This window comes from Trachemys scripta, chromosome 9 (assembly GCF_013100865.1).
Source record: "Trachemys scripta elegans isolate TJP31775 chromosome 9, CAS_Tse_1.0, whole genome shotgun sequence".
Classification (NCBI taxonomy): domain Eukaryota; kingdom Metazoa; phylum Chordata; order Testudines; family Emydidae; genus Trachemys; species Trachemys scripta.
In genome coordinates, this window is record NC_048306.1 from 20,524,842 (window position 1) to 20,546,462 (window position 21,621).

Here is a 21,621-nt window from a genome sequence, read left to right on the forward strand (position 1 = left end):
GAGACCAGTAAGCAGGAGGCGGACAAGACCACCTGCCAAGCCCCCTAGGCTAGGGAGCCAGCTCCAGAGGGTATCAAATAGAGTGGATTCCTGTTCCTGGGCCTTCCACTGATTGAAGGCCTGTTCAGAGGACAGGATGTGCTTGTTAATGTCCTCTGCGTTATTTGGGACGTATGTGCAGCATTCATTACCGATAAGGGCACGTGCTCCGCCCTGGGAGGCCAGGACATAATCCAGGGCCTGGTGATTTTGCAGAGCCAGCAATCGAAGCTGGTACAGCTCGGAGCTTATGCCTTTTTCTATGGCCAGGGTGTCATTGGCACACTGGGTAAGGAATACAGAGAGCCTTTTATAGAGCTGGGCCAGTCGTCCCATGCCATAGGACGGGAGGAGAATCATACCAAGTCGATCTCCTTCACTAATAGGTTCAGTGGTGGCATATAGACACTGGCGCCGTCGGGGACGGCTACTTGGGGCCTGGGGAAGAACTCGCAGGGGAGGGGCCAGAAACCCTAGCTAATAGCTACCATACCAGCGGTTGGGCAGTGTCTTATAGACGCTGTGGCCACATATATAATACATTCGGCCATTCCCTAACATGGAATTGTTGCCGCTTTTACTTAGGCTTGCTGAGTATTGTGAAAAGGTTTGGGGCACGTCGCCTACATGGTGACCTGTGGCGTTATACAGGGACATACTGGTGTTAGCATCAGGGGACAGGTAGTATTGGCAGGTACTGTTGCCGGCAAACCACCAGGGAAGAGTGCCGGTGTTGTTTTGCTTAGATTCTTGGTAACATAACAGGCCCACAGGGGATGAGGCTAATTTAATGGCTTGTGGAATGGTGGTAGCATTACTAAATGGCCTCCAGGTGTCATTTCCTAGCAGGCTAAAGGGGGCTTCTGAGGTGCAGTTTTGTTTTACCGCTTCGTCCCCAAGTTTAGAAGAGTTCCACGCCAGCCAGAGCTGACAGGTGTCGGACCAATTTTGGGGAATGGCTCTCCAGGGTAGCCCTGCCGAATGGTGAGGGATTTGGGAACATATCCAACAATTGGAGAGATTGAATTCCCGGGCAAAGGCAACCTTCAGGGCCTCATACGTGTTTGTTTCCAAGTTGTTAGGGATTCCTTCCCATCCCGCATGTGCTTGGGGGGAAACAGGCGTTAACGAGAGGAATGCTCCCATGGCACAAAGCAGCATGGTGGCAGACCCTGGACCTGAACCCATGCTGTAATTACAATTCCCCAAATGCCCATAAAAGAATAATTACCAACAGCAGACAGATTAGAAACAAAAGGGACCAGGCCAATAGGTTAGGCTGGCCACCTGAAAACAAACACAACCAATGCTCAGAGTTCTCGTGGAGAGTGCGCTGCGACTGTCCAAAGGGAGCACAGGGCATTCCCAGCAAACCTTATTGTCGCTTAAATAACAGTTTAAGTCCCAGATCGTCGCTGGAAGCTTTTTCAGCAGGCTGGACGGTCCACTGTTCGGGAGTGGGCACTGCTTTCAGATGGGAGTGATGAATCCAGTTCTTGTGTCCTTCGACCTTTGCTGCTGTATGGGAAACCAACAGGATGGTGTGGGGTCCCTTCCACTGCTTTTGGAGAGGCTCGTCTTTCCAGGTCCGAACGAGTATGGAATCGCCTGGCTGCAAGGAGTGGATCGGGGCATCCAGCAGAAGAGGCTGTGAATCTTTGGTGTACCTGTGGAGAGAAGAAAGAACAGCAGACAGAGAGCACATGTACTGAGATAAGAAACCACACCCCATTTCCCACTCCCCTGCCAGAACCCGTGTACCGTTCAGAGGCCATGCCCTTCCAAACATAATCTCGAAGGGACTGAGCCCTAATTTGCCATTAGGGAGAGCGCGGACGTGGAGCAAAACAAGGGGCAAAGCATCAGGCCATCGAAGAGAAGCCTCCTGACAGACCTTTGAGAGGTGTCGCTTAAGAGTCTGATTTGTACGCTCCACTACCTCACTGGCCTGCGGTCACCATAGCGTGTGGAGCTTCCAGGGGATCTGTAGGGCATCCAATATCTTTTGAACGACTTGTGACGTGAAGTGTGTTCCATTGTCAGATTCCATCCACTGGGGGAGCCCAAAGCGGGGAATGATTTCCTTGACAAATTTGAGGGCCACCGTTTTGGCAGTGTTGTTATGGCATGGGAAGGCTTCGAGCCATCCGCTGAATCAATCCCACCAAGACGAGGAGGTATCTGAACTCTTGGGTCCGGGAGAACTCAGTAAAATCTATTTGCCAAACCAATCCCAGGCCTAGGGTAGGTTCCAGAGTGGCTGGTGGCACTGACACTCCCGGTCGAGGGTTATTCTTTTGGCAGAGCAGACATTCAGCCTGTACCTGGGATGCTATGAGTCTAAGTCCAGAGGTTAGAAAATATTTACTCATAAGCTGGGTAAGAGCCTCCCTGCCAGCATGGGTGGTTTGATGCAACTGCTACAGCACCGGCTGGATCAGGTCCTTCGGTAGGAGGATTTTTCCTTCCGTGGAGTGGAGCCATCCCTCCTTTTCCTGGAGACCGAGTTTGTCGGCCAGTTTTCTTTCATCATGGGAGTACTGAGGGGCTGCAAGCTCACCTACTGATGGGATGAGAGCATGCATATGAGCATCTTCAGCTTCCAGTGGTTCCAGGATAGCAGCTCGCTTGGCCTCCCTCTCCGCCCTGGCATTACCCCTAACCACATCTTGATCTTCCCTTTGATGAGCCTTACAGTGTACCACCGCCACTGCTGAGGGGAGTTGTACAGCTTCCAGGAGCCGGAGAATCTGGGTCCATGTTTGACCGGAGAGCCTTGGGCTGTCAGCATTCCTCTCTGCTTCCACAGACCTGCATGAGCGTGTAGCACTCCCAAAGCATATCTGGAATCAGTAAAAATGTTAACTCTTTTCCCTTTTGACAGTTCAAGTGCACGGGTTAAGGCTACCAATTCAGCCAGCTGGACTGATGTCCCGGCAGGCAAACCCTCAGCTTCCACAGTATCGTAGAGGGTCACGACAGCATAACCCACCCTCCTTTGCCTGTCTATAACAGTACTACTGCCATCGGTATACCACTCACAATCTGCATTTGGGAGCAGTTGATCTTTTAAGTCCGGGTGGCTGGAGTATTGGGCGTCTGTGATATCCAAACAGTCGTGTTCCTGTTCCTCTGTTTCTGGCAACATGGTGGCTGGGTTGAGGGAGGGGCAGGTCTGTAGGGTAACTTCAGGATTTTCTAAAAGTTTGGCCTGATACTGGGCTACCCGAGCCTGGGTAAGCCAGAGACCACCCTTAGTGTCCAGTAGGGCTTGGACCATATGGGGACTATACACTTGCACAATTCCCCCCAGTGTCAGTTTTTCAGCTCCCCAAGCACTAGGGCAGTTGCTGCGACTGCCCGTAAACATGCCGGCCACCTCTGGGCAATTTGATCCAGTTGTTTGGAAAAGTAGGCCACAGGACATTTCCAGGTGCCTAATAACTGAGTAAGCACTCCCAGGGCAACCCCTTTTCGTTCATGTACGTACAGTTGAAATGGCTTAGAGAGGTCTGGCAGACCCAGGGCTGGGTCTTCCATCAGTTTCCTTTTTAAAACCTTAAATGCCTTGTCGGCTTCTGAGGACCAATGAAAGGAGTTGTGATCCACTCTCTTAACGCATTCGTACAACGGTTTAGCCCACAGTCCGAACTCTGGGATCCATATTCTGCAAAAGCCCGCCATACCCAGAAACGCCCTAAGCCGTTTACGATTGCTTGGGATAGGAACTTGGCAGATAGCTTCCTTACTTTCATTTGAAAGCTGACGCTTCCCCTGCCTTATGTGAAACCCTAAGTATTGTACTTCTGGGAGGGCAATTTGACCCTTACTCAGTGCTACTCAGTATCCTCGGAATCCAACAAAGTTCAGGAGGCTCACAGTGGCTTTAAGGCAAGGGGTTAGACCCACAGTGGCAATTAACAAGTCATCTACGGATTGCAGGAGGAGGACCTTGTCCTCATTGTCCCACTCCTCCAAATCTCTGGCCAGGGCCTGGCCAAAAAGGGTGAGGGAATTTTTAAATCCATGGGCCAACACTGTCCAGCAAAGCTGTTTTGTAGCCCTTCTTTTGTCCTCCCACTCAAAGGAGAAAATCTCCTGAGATTGAGTGTCGACCGGAATCATGAAGAAAGCGTCTTTTAAATCCAGAACCGAAAAATGGGTTTACTGCCCCCCTATAGAGGCCAACAGCGTATATGGGTTTGGAACAAGGGGGTGCAGAGTCTTAACCCACGCATTAACCACCCTCAGGTCCTGGACCAGCCAATATGTGCCATTAGGCTTTTGTATAGGCAAGATGGGAGTGTTCCAAGCTGACTCGCATTCTCGAAGTACCCTGTACTTTAGGAACCGGTCTATAGTCTCTTGCAGTCCCTCTCTGGCTTCCCTTTTGATCGGATACTGCCGGATTCGCACCAGGCCTTTTCCTGGCAAGAGCTGAACATTAACAGGAGTTTGATGGGCTGCCTTTCCTGGGGCCCCAGACGCCCATACCAGAGGATATACCTGGTCCTCCCACTGGCTCCACTCTGGGGCTTGCATGGCTGAGGGCTCTATTGCAAGGGTCATTATACAGGCATTCTCGGGGGGTAAGGTAAAAGTTACTTCATCTTGGGTGAAATGCAGGGTGGCGCCTAAGCGACAAAGCAGGTCCTGTCCCAGTAGAGGCATTGGACAGTCGGGGAGGTAGACCAGTTTGTGAGATAGAGTTCTGTTTCCCACAGCGCATTCCTCTGGGGCATACACTGGACACTTGGTTCCTTTCCCTGTGGCACCCACCACGGTGAGGGACTCCGCCACAGGCAGCTGAAGGGGTTGGTTTACGGCGGTTCGTGCCGCCCCAGAGTCTACCAAAAAGTCTATTTCCGAATTTCCCACCCGCATTTTTACTCGGGGTTCCGGGGGCAGGATGGTCCGTCTCCCCTGACACCCTATTCGTGATCCTCCGCCGCCATCATAGGGGCGCTTTCCCTCTCGGGGCAGTCATTTTTCCAGTGTCCCTCCTGCCGGCATATAGCACACTGATTGCGACCCAGATGCCTTTCCTGCGGGCCCTTACTCCCCGGCCCCTGCCACCTTCCCGTGGCCTTTCCTTAGTGCTGGCCTGCACTGCCGCTACCATCATTTTAATTTGCCTCTTTTCTTTTTCTCCCTCTCTAAGGGTATAAGCCCTATTTGCGGTTTCCAGGATCTGTGCCATGGACATGCCCATTAAATCCTCCTTTTTCTGTAGTTTCCTTTTAATGTCAGGGGCCGCATGGCTGGTAAAAATACCCTTTATAATAGACTCATAGACTTTAAGGTCAGAAGGGACCATTATGATCATCTAGTCTGACCCCCCGCATGATGCAGGCCACAAAAGCTGACCCAACCCCTTTCCCTTGACTCTGCTGTTGAAGTCCCCAAATTCTGTGATTTAAAGACTTCAAGTTGCAGAGAATCCTCCAGCTAGCGACCCCTGCCCCATGCTGCGGAGGAAGGTGAAAAACCTCCAGGGCCTCTGCCAATCTACCCTGGAGGAAAATTTCTTCCTGACCCCAAATATGGCGATCAGTAGAACCCCGAGCATGTAAGCAAGATTCTCCAGCCAGACCCTCATTGGCCAATGATACTATTTACCATTACCAGCGATGGCACGCTGTTGATTTAACTAAAATCACGTTATCCCATTAAACCATTCCCTCCATAAACTTATCTAGCTTAGTCTTAAAACCAGACAGGTCCTTCGCCTCCACCATTTCCCTCAGACGGCTGTTCCAATATTTCACCCCTCTGATGGTTAGAAACCTTCGTCTAATTTCAAGGCTAAACTTCCCCACGGCCAGTTTATAGCCATTCGTTTTCATGTCCACATTAGTACTGAGCTGAAATAATTCCTCTCCCTCCCTGGTATTTATCCCTCTGATATATTTAAAGAGAGCAATCATATCCCCCCTCAGCCTTCTTTTGGTTAGGCTAAACAAACCGAGCTCCTCGAGTCTCCTTTCATACGACAGGTTTTCCATTCCTGTGATCATCCTAGTGGCCTTTCTCTGTACCCGTTCCAGTTTGAGTTCATCCTTTTTAAACATGGGAGACCAGAACTGCACACAGTACTCCAAATGAGGTAATAATAATAATAATTTATAATAATTAATGGAGATATCCCATCTCCTAGAACTGGAAGGGACCTTGAAAGGTCATTGAGTCCAGCCCCCTGCCTTCACTGGCAGGACCAAGTACTGATTTTGCCCCAGATCCCCAAGTGGCCCCCTCAAGGATTGAACTCCCAACCCTGGGTTTAGCAGGTCAATGCTCAAACCACTGAGCTATCCCTCCCCCCCCGGGTCTCACCAGTGCCTTGTACAACGGAAGCAGCACCTCCTTATCCCTACTAGATATACCTCGCCTAATGCATCCCAAGACCGCATTGGCTTTTTTCACTGCTACGTCACATTGCCGACTCATAGTCATCCTGCGGTCTACCAGGACTCCGAGGCCTTTCTCCTCCTCCGTTACTTCCAACCGATGCGTCCCCAGCTTGTAACTAAAATTCTTGTTAGTCATCCCTAAATGCATCACCTTACACTTCTCACTATTAAATTTCATCCTATTTCTGTTACTCCAATTTACAAGGTCATTCAAGTCTCCCTGCAGAATATCCCGATCCTCCTCCGAGTTGGCAATACCTCCCAACTTCGTGTCATCCGCAAACTTTATCAGCCCACTCCTACATTTGGTTCCGAGGTCAGTAATAAATAGATTAAATAAAATGGGACCCAAAACTGAACCTTGAGGAACTCCAGTGGTGACCTCAGTGGAAGTCAATAATTGCCTCAGTTGCTTGATTGTCGGGATTTGCATTAGTAGTTTGTCGGATAGTGTCCCTAATACGTTGCAGAAAAGCAACTGGACTTTCCTTTGGCTCCTGTATTAACGCATATGGCCTGGCCCAATTGTTGTGTTGGACAGCTGAATGGCGGAGACCATGTAAAAGCAGTTCTTTGTAGGAGGTGAGATGGGTTTGGCCCACAGGGTCATTAGGGTTCCACCTGGGATCTGCTAGGGGGACCATGTCCGCAGGCACTGGGACGTGATTTGGATCCAGGTCATGTCTCCGCTGTGCCTCCTCCCTTGCTTTGGACATAACCTGATTCCGCTCCACCTCAGACAACAGGGTCCTCATGAGGATATTACAGCCATCCCGGTCAGGCTTGTGGCTGGCCAGACGCCCTTCAAAAACTGAGATAAATTTGCTTGGTTCGTGGAAAATTCCCCTGCCTGTGCCTTAAAGGCTGCTAGGTCGACTAGGTTAAAAGGCACATGGGTGTAAACCTGCATAGTAATGGCCTGATTCCTATCCGAGCCATGTCTGGACACCACGGTCTCGGTGATCAACGGATAAAATCCCACCGAGGGGCGATTTCTGGAACCCGAGACACCCTTTCTTTATATGGTGGGGGTGTTATAGCTGAAGGGGACACCGGACCTGCCATTACAGCTGTGGGGGGGTTCTGGGGACTACTGGTAGCTACTACCGAACCTGTCAGAGTCAAATTACACTTTTGCAAAATATCTGTTCTATTTCGTAAAGCCATAAACAATTGCGCATGCATATGTTCGTCCCATTTACCCGTTCACTGACAAAACAGGAGTAATTGAAGAATCATGTTATAATTAAGTGATCCTTCCGGTGGCCACCTTTCCTGGTCCTCTAGCTGATATTGAGGCCAGTCTACTGTACAGAACCTTTTTAATATACTTTTAGTTATTGGATTTGCGTCAAAACACTTTCCAATTTGCTAGAATGCATTCTAAGGGTGTACACCATGCCCTGCCTGTCATACTCTGTCCCTGCCCCATGGCCTAGGGTGACACTGGACATCCCCAGGTCCTAACAGGCAAAAGTCCACACCTCTGGACTGTTCCTACCTTATCCAAGGGACCGGTTCCGCACCGTCGCCCGCAACCGCTTCTCCACCATCCGAGCGCGTTGCACCATTGTGCCCTCCGGGGTCAATCAAACCGCGTCTCCGCCGAGGCCCCCGATGAAGTCACTGGTGCGCACTGGGCGTCGGTCGTCGCCGCAACCCGTTGACCGCCAGGAGGGATCCAGGCAAGGCTAAATTTCAGCCTCGAGCCCACCCAGGGATGCCAAAACTGTTGCCGGCCCAGAGGGCCCGAGGGGGTAACAGCGGGGTTTGTTGCCCGGTGTGCTTCGCACCAATGAACACACCAGGGTGGAGAAGCAGACAAAGTTTATTCAAGAGCTCTGAATAGGCACTAGGAGATCAGCATGTCTCAAATCAAGCGCGCTGATACAAGCAGTTTTCCCCTTTTTATCCTTTCCTTTCTTCCCTACCTTCGCCCCCTGTAGCAGTTACATTAAACGACCTTGCCTGTGTAGCTTGTTTGCAATGTTCCCTTCTGCAAGTTATTTTGTCCTTCAGCTAGAAGCATGTAGGTTCCCCTTATCATTACCGCTTTCCAGCTGCTGGCCTGTGAAGTTAGTAAAGTTTAACATAGAGGGGCTTTGGTTCACTTTGGCCTAGAGCGGGGGGGCTTCATCGAATCTCGTGGTCTTCCACCCCCCTGAGTTACCTAGGGTGATGCCTAGTGACACCAACAGGTGGGTCTGCACTAGACCCGCTAAATCGACCCCCGGTGCATCGATCGCCAAAGCATCGATCCGGTTGTAGTGTAGACATAGCCTAAGATGACAAGAGGCACTGTCCAATCTACCTGCCCAATCTTTTGCTGCAATGTGTGGCAGGGAGATTGTCTTTAATGTTGAAGAAAGTAGCTAAATTAACAGTCTTTGAGCCTGAGGTCATTATCCCTATGCACTGAATAGGTACAGCACATGCTGTGGTAGCATCAGCTTTTCCTACACTGCACCTCAACTCTTGGAAGGATCACCCCTAAGTCTGAGATGGTACGGCAGTCTCCATGTTCCACTCAGTCTTTGGATTCTTTTCTATGGAGATTCTCAGCAGAGCTGCCAAGTGTGATGATGATTTTTGTGGTATCTCTCCATTAAGAGTTGGATGGAGATCATGGGTCCATTTCACCAACACTGGTCAGATGGTAACAACATTCATTCACTAGTGACCTGGCATGGATTTGGATTTGACCTGGTAAAGTCAAAGGTGTGAAAGACCCTATTCCTGATTACCAGTTCCCTGGGCCTATCAATCTCTCCTGACGTCACCATTTTTAACCTGTTTGTTATTGATTTTTTTTATGCTGTGTCATTAGTAGTGACAGATGCTTTTAATTAAAAAAAAAAAAAAAAAAGCCCAAGAGGAGACCATTCTAATTTGGCATGACATTATGAGACAGAACAGTTCCTGGCATGTGAGGTACATAAAAGGTCATCTTCCATTGCTACAGCCTTTTGGAATAGTGGAATTAAGTTCAAACTCGGGATGTTTTTGAAGTCTTAAATCTCTCTGGGGATGCCTTTCATAACATCTTCGAACTGGATAACACTACGGCAAATGAAATACACTGCACTGGATTAAAGGGTTATTTCCCCTGTGTGTCAAGCTGACATAGAATACTAAACCTCAGGTTGTTCTAGAGTCGTCTCTATCTGCTGATACCCCTCTGCTTTACATAACAGCTCTTGGAGGCTTTTCATGGAAGTTGGTGATTATTTATTCAGCTTCATTGCTTCTTGAATGTGGAACAATTTTATGCAGCAAAAAAACAAAATAAAGCAACTAAATGGGAAGAAATTTAATGGGCTTCAAAATGTGAAAGAACTGATGCAGGGAAGAGCAAAGCTGCCTCTTCAGTTCTATTATGCTGCTCTATAATTTATACTGAAATACAAAATATAGATCTGTCTGCATTGCCACTCATATGTTTAGCAGTGCGGAGCTTGCACTAACAACAGGGTGTGATATGTGCTACCCTGGTCTTATCTGTCTGTAGCAACAGTTAAAATTGGTTAAGGGCCACTTGCAGTGTGTTTTGTTGTAGAACAAATGTTCATTTTGCTTTGGAACTTGGTATGTGCATAGCCTGTGCAGATTGGATTTAGCACAGGGTAACCAAATCATGGCCATCTGTGCAGTGTTGGAATCCTGCCAGAGATCACCATGGCTGAGCCCCAGAACAAGTCCCTGTACCTCCAAGGTGGGGAGCAAAGGACTGGGGAGAAAGATGTGTAATTTCAAATGTTGGACAAGAAACCTACACCAGCTCCTCCTGCTTCATCTACAACATGCAGAAACCTGTTGCACTGTAAACTTCGGTGAGGTTTCTTGGTGTCAGGTCAGGCTAAGCAAAAATGGAACTTCTGAGTTCAGGAAACCAAATTCCCATGCAGCATCTTTGAACTCACTCTGAAAACTCAAAGGTTTTCTTTGCTGTTTTCCTCTCTATCCCATCCACCCCCCTCCTCCCAAATAACTTGAACTTAGTGGTTAAGCTGAAATATGACTGGAGATCCTATTCAAGACTAACTTTAAGCTCAGTGAATTTCAGGGGCAGAAAAAAATTGCCAAGCGCCTTTCTCCCTGTGGTCTTACCAAGCCCATGAGAGTCCAAGGTCAGCTGGATTTATAGTATTACAAAGCTGTGCATGTCTTGACGGGAAAATGAGTGTACAGAATAAAGTACGTTCCGTGTTCTTGGCATGCCTTGGTGCCAAAAATATGGTACTACACATGCAAACACATTCCTTGTGTCTGTGTGCCTATCACACCCATCCTCTAATCTATATTGTACCTATCACCCATCTGTCTGAAGGTCAGTCTCTGTCTTATAGAGAGAGAAACATACACCAATAAAGCTAGATTCTTTTTCTGTAATTTCATCATGTTTTGTAATTAGCTGCTGGGGTTTGGCATGGATGATTGTTGGGATTGCAACTCCCAAGACCCTTTCTGCCCCTACCCTTCATAAACATGCTGTAATGAGCTTCTGACAAGGGAAGGTACAAAAGACCTCTGGGAAACTCTTCCAGGCACACAGATTTTTCCAGGGAGGAATGATGGCACAGAAACAGACATTGGAAAGTTAGATTTATTTTCAAACTGGAGTGCACATGGCCAAACCTGTGAAGCTGTCCCTGCCTTGAGGCCTGTCAGCCTGCTAAAAAGGCCAACAGCACCTGCTATGCTTCTCAAATAGCAAAGGTAGCAACAACAAAAATAACCTCCCCCAATTTCCCTTGAAAGACTTTATTTGTATCTTCTCTCTGTAGAGTGGCATGTGATAAAATAGCACTTTTATAATGGGACCTATATGTTGGATTGCAGCTAAGGTCATAAAAAAACCAGCCAAAGTGCTTGTTTGTAATGGATGTTTTCCTGCTTGTGGCTGTTGTAATAAGCAAGTTGGGGGAACTCTCTTTCAAATGTTGTTTTGATGTGCACTGGAAGTTAAACTTCAACTTGAGACTTGAAGGTTGTGACTTTTAAAGGAGCCTCAGGGTATGGCTATGCTGCAATCAGTGTGTGTGTGTGTGTGTGGCACGCGTCGACATACCTGAGCTAGTTTTAATCAAGCCAGAGGAGACGTGGGGGGGCCCAAAGCTAAGCACCAGTACCAATAGTAGTGGAGCGGTGGCAGCAGACTTCAGTGCAGGCTAGCCACCTCAGGAAGCACCGAGTGTCCCAGCCAGGCTTGTACAGCCTGCTAGGAGGCCCATGCTAGCTAGATTAAAGCTGGTGTCTACAGGTGCTGCAACCACACTTCTAGTTGCAGTGTAGACAAATCTTAGGAGATTTATGTGCACAAGCCCATTAAAATCCAGTGGGATTTGGGCATCTACTGCTCCTTTAGACTCCTTTGAGAATCACAGCCTAAACATTTTCACAACTAATTTAGCGTTGGTGAAAGGTACTGAACTGGCAGGAGACCTGAAATACTTTATTCAGCGGCAAACTAGGTTTGGCACAGACAACAACAGTGGAAATGTCCCTCGTGTTTGTTTATTTATTTGTATTATCATAGCATGTCCGACAGAGCCCTAGTCATGGACCGGCACCCCATTGTGCTAGTGATGTACAGACACAGAATAAATAAACAGTTCCTGCCCCCAAAGAGCTTCCAGTCTGACGTGCCTGCGTGCTCATATTGATTTTTATTCTGAGTAGGAGGAGATTTGCATCTCCATGGCCCATTCAGTTCTTAGCATCTCTGTTGTGTGTTATTTCGAAAACTATCCACTGGAAGAGGATTGAGACCTCCTTCAGATACATCAGTGAATAACCATTAGGTCATATCACTGCTGACCGGACTTAGACTAACAACTTCCTGGTGAAAGACTCTGTATCCTCTTACCCATTCCCTGGGACACCCAGTTTCCAAACATTAAAGATAATATTATGAAAGCTAGATGAATCTTTGGGGGAGGATGCGTAACCCCAGGCCACAAGAATATTGTTAATTACGTGTCAGGGTTCAAGTTATAGTACTTAATCTTCTGATGTTCTTTTTACTAGGGCCATTTGTGCCTTGGGTTTCCGATATATCAGATCCATCTTTCTATCTGGCCTATTGCACACCAGCTCCAATCATCATAACAGCTTTCTTAACTCTCTCTCTCTCTCCCACAAATCAACCCTCACTTAGGACTCTGGACGCTGACCTTTCGTTTAAAATAGCAGATACCAAAAATATATTCTTTAGTCCCCATGGGAGCTTTTCTGCTTAGTTCAGCTGCTCCACGGGCTCATTCATTCCATTGCTCCTTTGGGTTAATCTAAAGCCACAAACGTGACCCATCCCAAGTGACCCTTGGGATGCTCTGCAATCAGTAACCGAGTTACATGCTAACAATGGCCTCTACAGAAATTCCGAGGGGTAGAACAGAGACTACATGTGCTGCCTTTTCCCTGAATTCTTTTTAAGAAGACCTCTTTCCAGGCATCAGGTTTGTCTGTTTTCCAAGTGTATTCACATATAAACACCTACACCCATTAAAAACGTGAGAAATTATAGCTTCAGTTTTCTGCTGTCCATGAGTAATTCAAATTACCTACTTTTTTAGCTTTACCTTTTATCTAGTAGCTTGAGAGCAGGAGTAATGACAGCAAATCTGGAAATGATTCTGATGGGTGTGCATGTTCCCTGAATTGCCTGTAGGTGGTTGCACACCCTCAACCCAATTGCCCCCAACGAGCTATTCTGTATTGCAACAGGGGAGCTAAAAATCTCACTAGGAAAATGAGTGAGACTGCAGCCATGCAAGCATTCCCCTTAATGGGTGCAGTAAGATGCTATCATTTATGAGGGGAGGGATAGCTCAGTGGTTTGAGCAGTAGCTTGCTAAACCCAGGGTTGTGAGTTCAATCCTTGAGGGGGCCATTTAGGGAACTGGGGTGTAAAAAATAAACCTGTCTGGGGATTTGTCCTGCTTTGAGCAGGGGGCTGGACTAGATGAGGTCCCTTCCAACTCTGATATTCTATACCAGCTTTATCACCTCTTTCAGCAATTATTAGGCTGAGGGTGTTTTTTTTTTAAGTGTTTAAATTATTTATTCTCTGTACTAAAAAATATAATTTGCAGGGAGTCTATATTACTTTTGCTCATAATAACAATTCTCTTTAAAAGCACTAATGTGGTAATGTGTTCCAGCAGATAGGGCGCTGGGTAAGAAGTCAGGAGGCCAGGGACTGATTCCCAGCTCTGCCCCTGACCTTAACCTCAGTTCTTCAGCTGTGCTTGAGCTTCCCTGTTCTGTCAAATGGGAATGGAAAGCTTCCCAGCTTTGCAAAGTGCTTTGAGGTCTATTGAAAAGTGCTATGTTATGTAACCATTAGCTGTTTGTTGTGAGCTCTGTTTAATATTTCTGATTATACATTTTCTTATGGTGTCACCAGTAAATATGGTGCTGTACAGTGCAAATCAACACAATCCTTACCTCTAGTACCTTACAACCTAACTTAGCCAAGGACGTATGTAAAGATTTGTTGTTGTCTTTGGAGCTGTGTATATTAATCGTGGGGTTGGGGGGAAAACGACTCTGGGCATGTCTGAGATTTTAATGGGATACAAAAGGTTGGACAGTTTTAATGACATCAAATAACCCTGAAATCAATCCTTTCTCATCTCCATTCTTCTTTCAACCATCTAAAAATAAAGTTACATTTTAAGGACCTAAAACTGTGCAATAGAAAAATAAATCATGATTGGTGGAGATCAGTGTCAAGGAAATAGCCCAAGACATTTCTCCCAGTCACTATGTTGCCTTAAGAGTCCAGGTGTGAGCCAAGCGTGGAGAGAGGGGTGGAGGTGTAAAAATGAATCTTCTGTCATACATCAAAAATTTATTGTTGTTTAAGACTCCCCCCCCCCCCAAAAAAAACCTCACATTTATTTGTACAGCAGCTATTTACCCTGTGACTTTTTACAGCCTGATTGTCTGGGTGTTTAAATAGATGCATGGGTCTGTGGGTATTTGGGGAAAATAATCACTTGTAAGAAATTCTGCAGTTAAAGCAGATGGTGTGACATAAAATGTAGCTTTGGGGGTACTCGTGGAGCCCAAAATGTTGTCCATAGTTAATTTCACTCCACGATATGCAGCCTTTTGTTGCGAGAAGATTTGGACGAATGCTTGCATTTGATGCCTGTTGACGTTTGAATGTAGTGTGGAAGAACCTTTTGTCCATTTGCTAGGGGTGGGGGAAGAGCTGAAATTCCAGAATTTTCTGCCCTTTCGCCTGACTTGAGCAGTTTCCCATACCTACCTTTGCTCAATGAATAGAGTTTATGAAAGCCTTTTGACACAGATTGGTTTGATCTTGCCCTGGGCTCTAAGCATTAGCTTAGTGTCCAGCAGTTCCTTTCTGTTCATCTTTTTTTGTCTCTTCAGCTCTTAATTTTCCTTTTGCTCTCTCAGTATGGCCCCTATTGTGCCACTATATTTGTTCAGCAAAAAATGTGTAGATGGTTTCTTCTGCCACCCATGCTGCTTAATAAATTGTCCAGCATGAGGTGCTGAAGACCAATGCTATTTCATCTCCAGCTGGTGGAGTACATCTCTATACCTGCCTAGAGAGGGCAAGTTCTGAGGGCAGACCCTCTTATGCACAGTTGCCCAGTGCACTGGCTGGTATCTTGCTAAAGAGCAGCAGAAGCTTCCTTTGTTGGCATTTTAAAAGCTGGGGTTTTTTGGTTGTATTTTTTTATAAATCGCTCTTTCCCCTCCCCCTCCAAATAACTGACAACTGCATTTTCCTTGATCCGTGTGATGTTTGTATGTGTGCATAAAAACAGTAGAAAGCATTGCATTGATGTAGGTGTCAGTAATCTGATATGTATGTACATAGGGGACTATTTTGCACTAAATCACTTTTTGTTTTACAGTCTCCTTCATCAGCAAGTATAAACCCTTCCACTCTCCTCTTCACCTACCCAAAGACCAAATCTGGAAAAAGTAACCAAAAGGGAGGCCCACATCATAAACAAAACAGGGAAAGCGGGATGGTGTTGAAATAATTTAAGGGTAAGTGATGCTTTTTTATCCTTTTCCTTCTCTCCCCTCATTCTAACATGAGGTCTAGAAAACAAGCTAAATCCTTGGTGTTGAGTAGAGGGTAATATAGAGATGAGCCATGAGGCAACTTAACTTGTATGTATCGCCAAGATGGATGCGTGACTGAAAACAACTGTTCTCACAAGAAACATGGTGATGTGGTTTACAAGGATGACAGAATCTTGTCTTAACTGAGGAAACCTTTACAAAGAGGGAGTACTTCAGAGCTTTGAACTTTCTCTTTTTGGTACACAGTTCTGTTGTGTGTTTTTCTTTTACATTGCAACTTGGACGTGGGATGGGGTAACTGATCATTAGCATTTTATTTGCATTTTGTGGAATGTTGTGACTCTCTATTCTGAAATCTTCCACTGTTGTGGGTTTTGGTAAATTTTTTAACGGAGGAACCTAAAAATGAATGTCTTTCTCACTTCATCAGTGAGAGATTAATGTCTTTTAATTATCAGATGTCACTGGATCTTCCAAAAATGCTTTCAAAGGTCAAAAGGATAAAAGATAGCAAAAGAATCAACTTGCAATATGCATCAGATCAGGATGCAATCTAACTGGAAATATACATCTTAGGAGACTTATTTATACTGAACTTTCCTTTCCACATGAAAGGAAAAAAATCAAGATATAATAATGATCTATTACCCCGCCTTTGTAAATCAGGATCTTGTCTGAAATAAAGTTGCTAGAAAGCATTATTTAGGATTAGTGGTCTCTAAGTGTTGGAGAACAAATTTTCAAAGATGGAACAAGGTATGAGCATGCAAATATCTATATTTCCTCACATACCCATTCATAGGTAGATAGGTTGCACAGTTGTTCACCTGGAAAATTTTGCCATATGTCGTTGGGGTTTGGGCTTCGTTACTACTATTTTTGTAATGCTTGTTCATAAAAAATTCATAGCTGGGAGGGGAACTTAAATCCCTGCTTCAAGTCAAAAAAGGAAAATATGGAACTGGAAAGGTAGACCATATCATTTAAGAAACATGATTCATAAATTAATCCTCATCTGGTATGCCATCTGTGGCATGTATCTCAATACAAAAATCTTGGTTTTATAGCTCTTTAAAGAGCTCTGTTCTAATTGGCTGCCTGAGATTTCTGTGTTGCTAATAGGGAATCAGCTTTTTTTGGTCATTGTTATTTCTGCACCAAGTAGGCTATAGGGACAAATGCAAGAGTGCCTAGAAAATATGAAAGAAAGCAGGACTCCATTTGGTCAGGTGATTAGCATGTGCCAACGTAGTGCTATGTGACTAACTTCCAGACAAAGCCAGTAAGTGGTTATATTTTGTACGAATGTATACTTGGCACTGTGGTGCAAAAGATTGACTGTGGATTTTCTGCCTGATTTTTGGGTACAGTCAGCTAGTTAGATGTCTAAATAATTTAATTTGTGAGTGCAAACTTAGAGAGTGTTTAAAAAAATGTGGCCCATTTGGGTCCCTAATGAATCCATCCCCGGGGAAATCAAGCACAGGGTGGTTATTTATTGTACAATTTCTAGAGCTTTGTCCAATCTAAGTTTTAAATATCCTGAGTAATAGGGTCTCCCCTACTATCTCCCTGAGATGAACTATTGCACTCTCTGTGTCAAAGAGAAGCAGGGAAATCTCCTTTCCCTGCTTTTAAACTTCCTTTTCTCTGATTCTAAACTTTGGGTTGCTTTCCTAGCTATTTCCAGAGAATGTGTGTGTGTGTGTGTGTGTGTGTGTGTGTGTGTAATTTTTTACATTTAATTCATTGAATACCATACCACATGGTATTTACTTCTCTCCTAAGCTCTGAGACCTCTGTGTTTTTCTGTTCCCTCATCCCCAAGTATTTCACAAATATGGATCTTGTGCAGGAAGCGTTTAAGCCTTTACTTAAATGCCCTTCCTAAATAGGGATGCTTTTCTGAATCAGGGCCGGCGGGAGGGGGTGGTAAGTGGGGCAATTTGCCCCAGGTCCCACAGGGGCCCCCATGAGAATATAGTATTCTATAGTATTGCAACTTTTTTTATGGAAGGGGCCCCCAAAATTGTTTTGCCCCAGGCTCCCTGAATCCTCTGGGCAGCCCTGTTCTGAATCAGGGCCTTTGTCACTGCTTGGCATTGCCTCGTGACTTCCCTTACTCCTGTTTCCTTGAGGGAAGCCAGTAAACCCTGGGAGCCTTTTCTTTGCTCAATTGGAAGTTATCTAATAACTGCAGGAGAATCGGAGGGGCTTAAGAATCCACAAAGAGGCCGGGGTGCCAGCTGCACCATCCCTCTCTCATGATGGTTTCACCACAGTGGAGAGAAAGTGCATTCACTTTGCTGTTTCTCTTCATTGGTGATGTCATTAATGTACTGTAACTACATCTCCAGGGACACTCATAGACACTCATCTCCTATAACACTCATAGATTGAGGTTATCCAGGAATTCAGTACGGATGGTGAAATATTACAGGTTTATTGCCTTTCCATTCATTTTGTTCTCATGCCTTTCTGCCTGGCTGACTCATTACCATTCGGCCTCTGCTTGCAATTTCTATTTGCTGCAGTAACGCCCACTGGACAAGACAAGGGCACTTGCAAACCACTGATGCCTGCAACCAGGTCCTTTGGTGTTTTTCTTCTCACTAGATCCTGTGGCTGTGGTAGTGAAGCACTGCAGTTACAGAGAGTCAAATGTTAGAGATGCCATTTGCCAAAGCATGAAGTAGAAACAAAATACTAACATGAACCCTAAGCAGAAGAAATGCATGTTGCATCAAGCCCTGACAGCTGCCAGATTTAGGAGCTTGTGAGAGTTCTCACTTCTGAGAAAGCCCTGCAGTGAGGATGGAGTCCAATCATAGGCTCTGGCAGCAAGAATCTCCTGATTGACGTTAACTACCTTGACAGGGAAACGATGAGAACTGGTCAGGTGCATAACCAGGTCCCAGGCCATTTTAGATTCTTAGTTTCTGCTTAAGAACTCTTTTTCCTCTCTTCTACAGCAGTGGTTTTCAACCAGGGGCCCCTGGGGGCGGCAAGCAGGTTTCAGGGGATCTGCCAAGCAGGACGAGCATTAGACGCTCAGGGCAGAAAACTGAAGTCACACTGCATGGGTCTGAAGCCCGAGGCCCTGAGCTCTGCCACCCAGGGCTGAAGCCGAAGCCTAGCAATGTAGCTTTGCGGGGGCCCTTGTGGCATGGGGCCCTGGGCAGTTGCCCTGCTTGCTACCCCCCAACACTGGCCCTGCCCTTTATATGCAGAAAAATGTTGCCGTGGCACAGGTGGACCGTGGAGTTTTTATAATATGTTGAGGGGGGCGGGGGGGGGACTCAGAAAGAGAAAGGGTGAGAACCCCTGGCACTGAAAGGAGCAAGTTGTGTCATGGCCACTTGTTATGGAATCATTGGATACAAGAACGCATTTGCCAGTTTAACTAGTGGTGGAGGTGCTTCTTTTCTGACAGAAAGAACTGAGAGCCCAGCCCACCAGCATAGAGCCTAACCCCATTGAAAGACCAAATAGCTACAATTCACAGCTGAATGTTCAAGACAAAAATTAAAAACTAAATTACACACCTGTTTGTTGTGTATAGTTGCAGGAGTGTGGATCAGAATCAATAACCTATCTATTCATTTTCTTTTTCATTCTCTCATTCTGTCTCTCTCTCGTGCACACGCGCACACACACTTGCTTTCACAGCCTCTCTTAGTAACACTGGCTAGTTACTTGATAACTTTATCACCCTTTGTAACTGTCTTAAAAATCATCCCCTAATTGCTTCAATTATTTTTGATCCCACTCTCTAGATTTGTGCATTATTTGTATGTTGTTCAGTAAGGTTTGAAAAATGCGAACAGTTTTGCCTGAATCCGTTTTTGATATTTCTTGTAAATTTCCAGCCTTGTGATGGATACATTATTTCTCTTCCAGATGGGGGTGGTTTCAATCATGTGGCATTAGCACTAGCCATTTCATAGGCAAGTACATTTCAAGTTTTTTTCCTTAAAATGAAGATCACTGACTCTCAACCCTGAGAAGGTCTCTCACTTATACACAGGGCTAAAATCTTGCAGCATGACTCTGAATGCAGATTCTTTAAAGCCAGCACAAAAGGTCTAATTTCAAAACCCAACCAAACAATAAAAACTAAAAAATCCCCACAGAAATGGAGACATGGAAGCACTTAAAATATTTTGATGGGATGTAATGCATGAGCCAGGGTTGTGATTTTGGTTTTTAGGTTCTGATTAAAATTCAGCAGCTGTTTTAAACAGAAGAGATGTTTAGCCACTGAAAACCTCAGCTTACGGCTTTATTTTCACAGCAACATACAAATATAAATGAGGGGGCCATGATGCACATACCAGCAGAATACTCCTCTCTGGCTTATGTTCTGTTTCTTTTGAAAGTCTCTCCAGCTTAGCAAGGGCCTCCGATTGTTACATTGTAAGTGGCTGCTGCCTCCCAAACAGTCTGTTACAGATGGGAGGGATGACAAGTTCCAATGTCACTGCACAGAGGCAGAGAACACGTGATGCCAGCCGACTCTTGCAGAAAGATAATGAAGAGATGAAAAGCATCAATTCATAATATTCTTGTTAGGACCCTGGTGAAACTGCTGTTTGTTTCTCAAACAATTACTCCAAGTTGTGAATTGGTTTGTGTCTGCACATACTCTCTTGATGTGTGAAAATAAGGCAGTGCCAGCAGGAAAAAAAATTATGTGGGATGTGAAATGATAGATGCCCTAAGGGATAAAATTAATCAGCCCTTTAGGGTGAGGGGAGAAGTGTTGGCAGTAAATACTTTGCATCTGACTTCTGTTGACATGCAAGAGGCTGATTTTGTTTTGAGGGCTTATCCCATTAAGAATTTTTCAAATAAAAATGGGAATATTGACAAGGTGAGTTTCCTGCTGACTGAGAAGAATGGTGCTAAGTCATCAGGAAGAGCAAGGTGCAACACATTCTCCTTGTCCACACACATAAAGAAGTCAGAGCTCAACACAGCCAAAACAGAGCTCTTAGTCTTTTCCCTCCAAGCCCTTCCCGCTGGCGCCTTTCTCAGTCACAATGACCACAATATGATCACATGATCACAACACCACCACCCTGCCTGTCACTCCAGCCCTTAACCAGGATGTCACCTTTGGCCTGGTCTACACTGGGGGAGGGGGGGAGGAGAAGGGGAGATTGATCTAAGTTACTTAGATTGACTTACCATGGTGTCTTCACTGCGGTGTGTCAACTGCTGCCACTCCCCCGTCAACTCTGCCTGCGCCTCTTGCCAAGTGGGAGTACAGGAGTCGATGGGAGAGCGCTCGGGGGTCAATTTATCGCGTCTAGACTAGACGCGATAAATCGACTCCCGCTGGATCAATCGCTGCCCGCCGATCCAGCAGTTAGTGAAGACATACCCTTTGACTCAGGCTTCTCTCTAGATCCTCACATCCAGGCTGTGTCTAAATCTTGCAGATTCTTTCTACGTAACATCTCTAAGATACGGCTTTTCCTATCCATCCACATAGCTAAAACTCTCATCCAGGATCACATCATCTCACATCTCCATTACTGCAACATCCTGTTCTCTGGCTTTGATCAATGCAACCTTGCCCCATATCCATTCAGAATGCTACTGCAAAGCTCATTTTCATGTCCCATCACTTTGACCACATCACCCATCTCTGTGCATCCCCTCAGTGCCCCTCCTCTTTCTCCCTCACATCAAACATAAGCTGCTTGTCTTCCCTTTACTCATCATCTCTCATTCCCTGTTGAGATGTCTGCTCCAAACTCTGATCAGCCCATGATGCCAGCCTCCATCACCCATCTCTTCAGTTTTTAAACACGCACCTTTGTGCTTTCTCCCTTACTCCCCATAAATGTCTGCAACACTGCCTCATTATCCTTCAGATCTCTCCTTAAAACCCTATTTTGCCACAATGCCTACAAGAACCTTGACCATGGTTAGGCTGCTGATCTACCAAGACCACTGCCTATCATAAAAAGCAACAGAAGGTCCTGTGGCACCTTTGAGACTAACAGAAGTATTGGGAGCATAAGCTTTCATGGATAAGAACCTCACTTGAGGTTCTTATCCATGAAAGCTTATGCTCCCAATACTTCTG

At 45.9% G+C, this 21,621-nt stretch overlaps 2 protein-coding genes across 3 annotated transcripts in view; one reads left to right on the plus strand and one right to left on the minus strand.

Moving 5' to 3' along the window:
• The window catches only part of NEXMIF (neurite extension and migration factor), a 231,997-nt gene that overhangs the window by 155,476 nt on the left and 54,900 nt on the right, over window positions 1-21,621 (plus strand). For both annotated transcript variants that reach the window (XM_034780921.1, XM_034780922.1), the window contains exon 2: window positions 15,347-15,485. The gene's annotated coding sequence lies outside the window, so the exon portion shown is untranslated. The remainder of the gene's footprint in view (window positions 1-15,346; window positions 15,486-21,621) is intronic.
• On the minus strand, window positions 2,423-3,409 carry LOC117882892. The gene has a single exon (XM_034781758.1). It carries the CDS (start codon window positions 3,407-3,409, stop codon window positions 2,600-2,602), a length of 810 nt encoding a protein of 269 aa, XP_034637649.1. The 3' UTR covers window positions 2,423-2,599.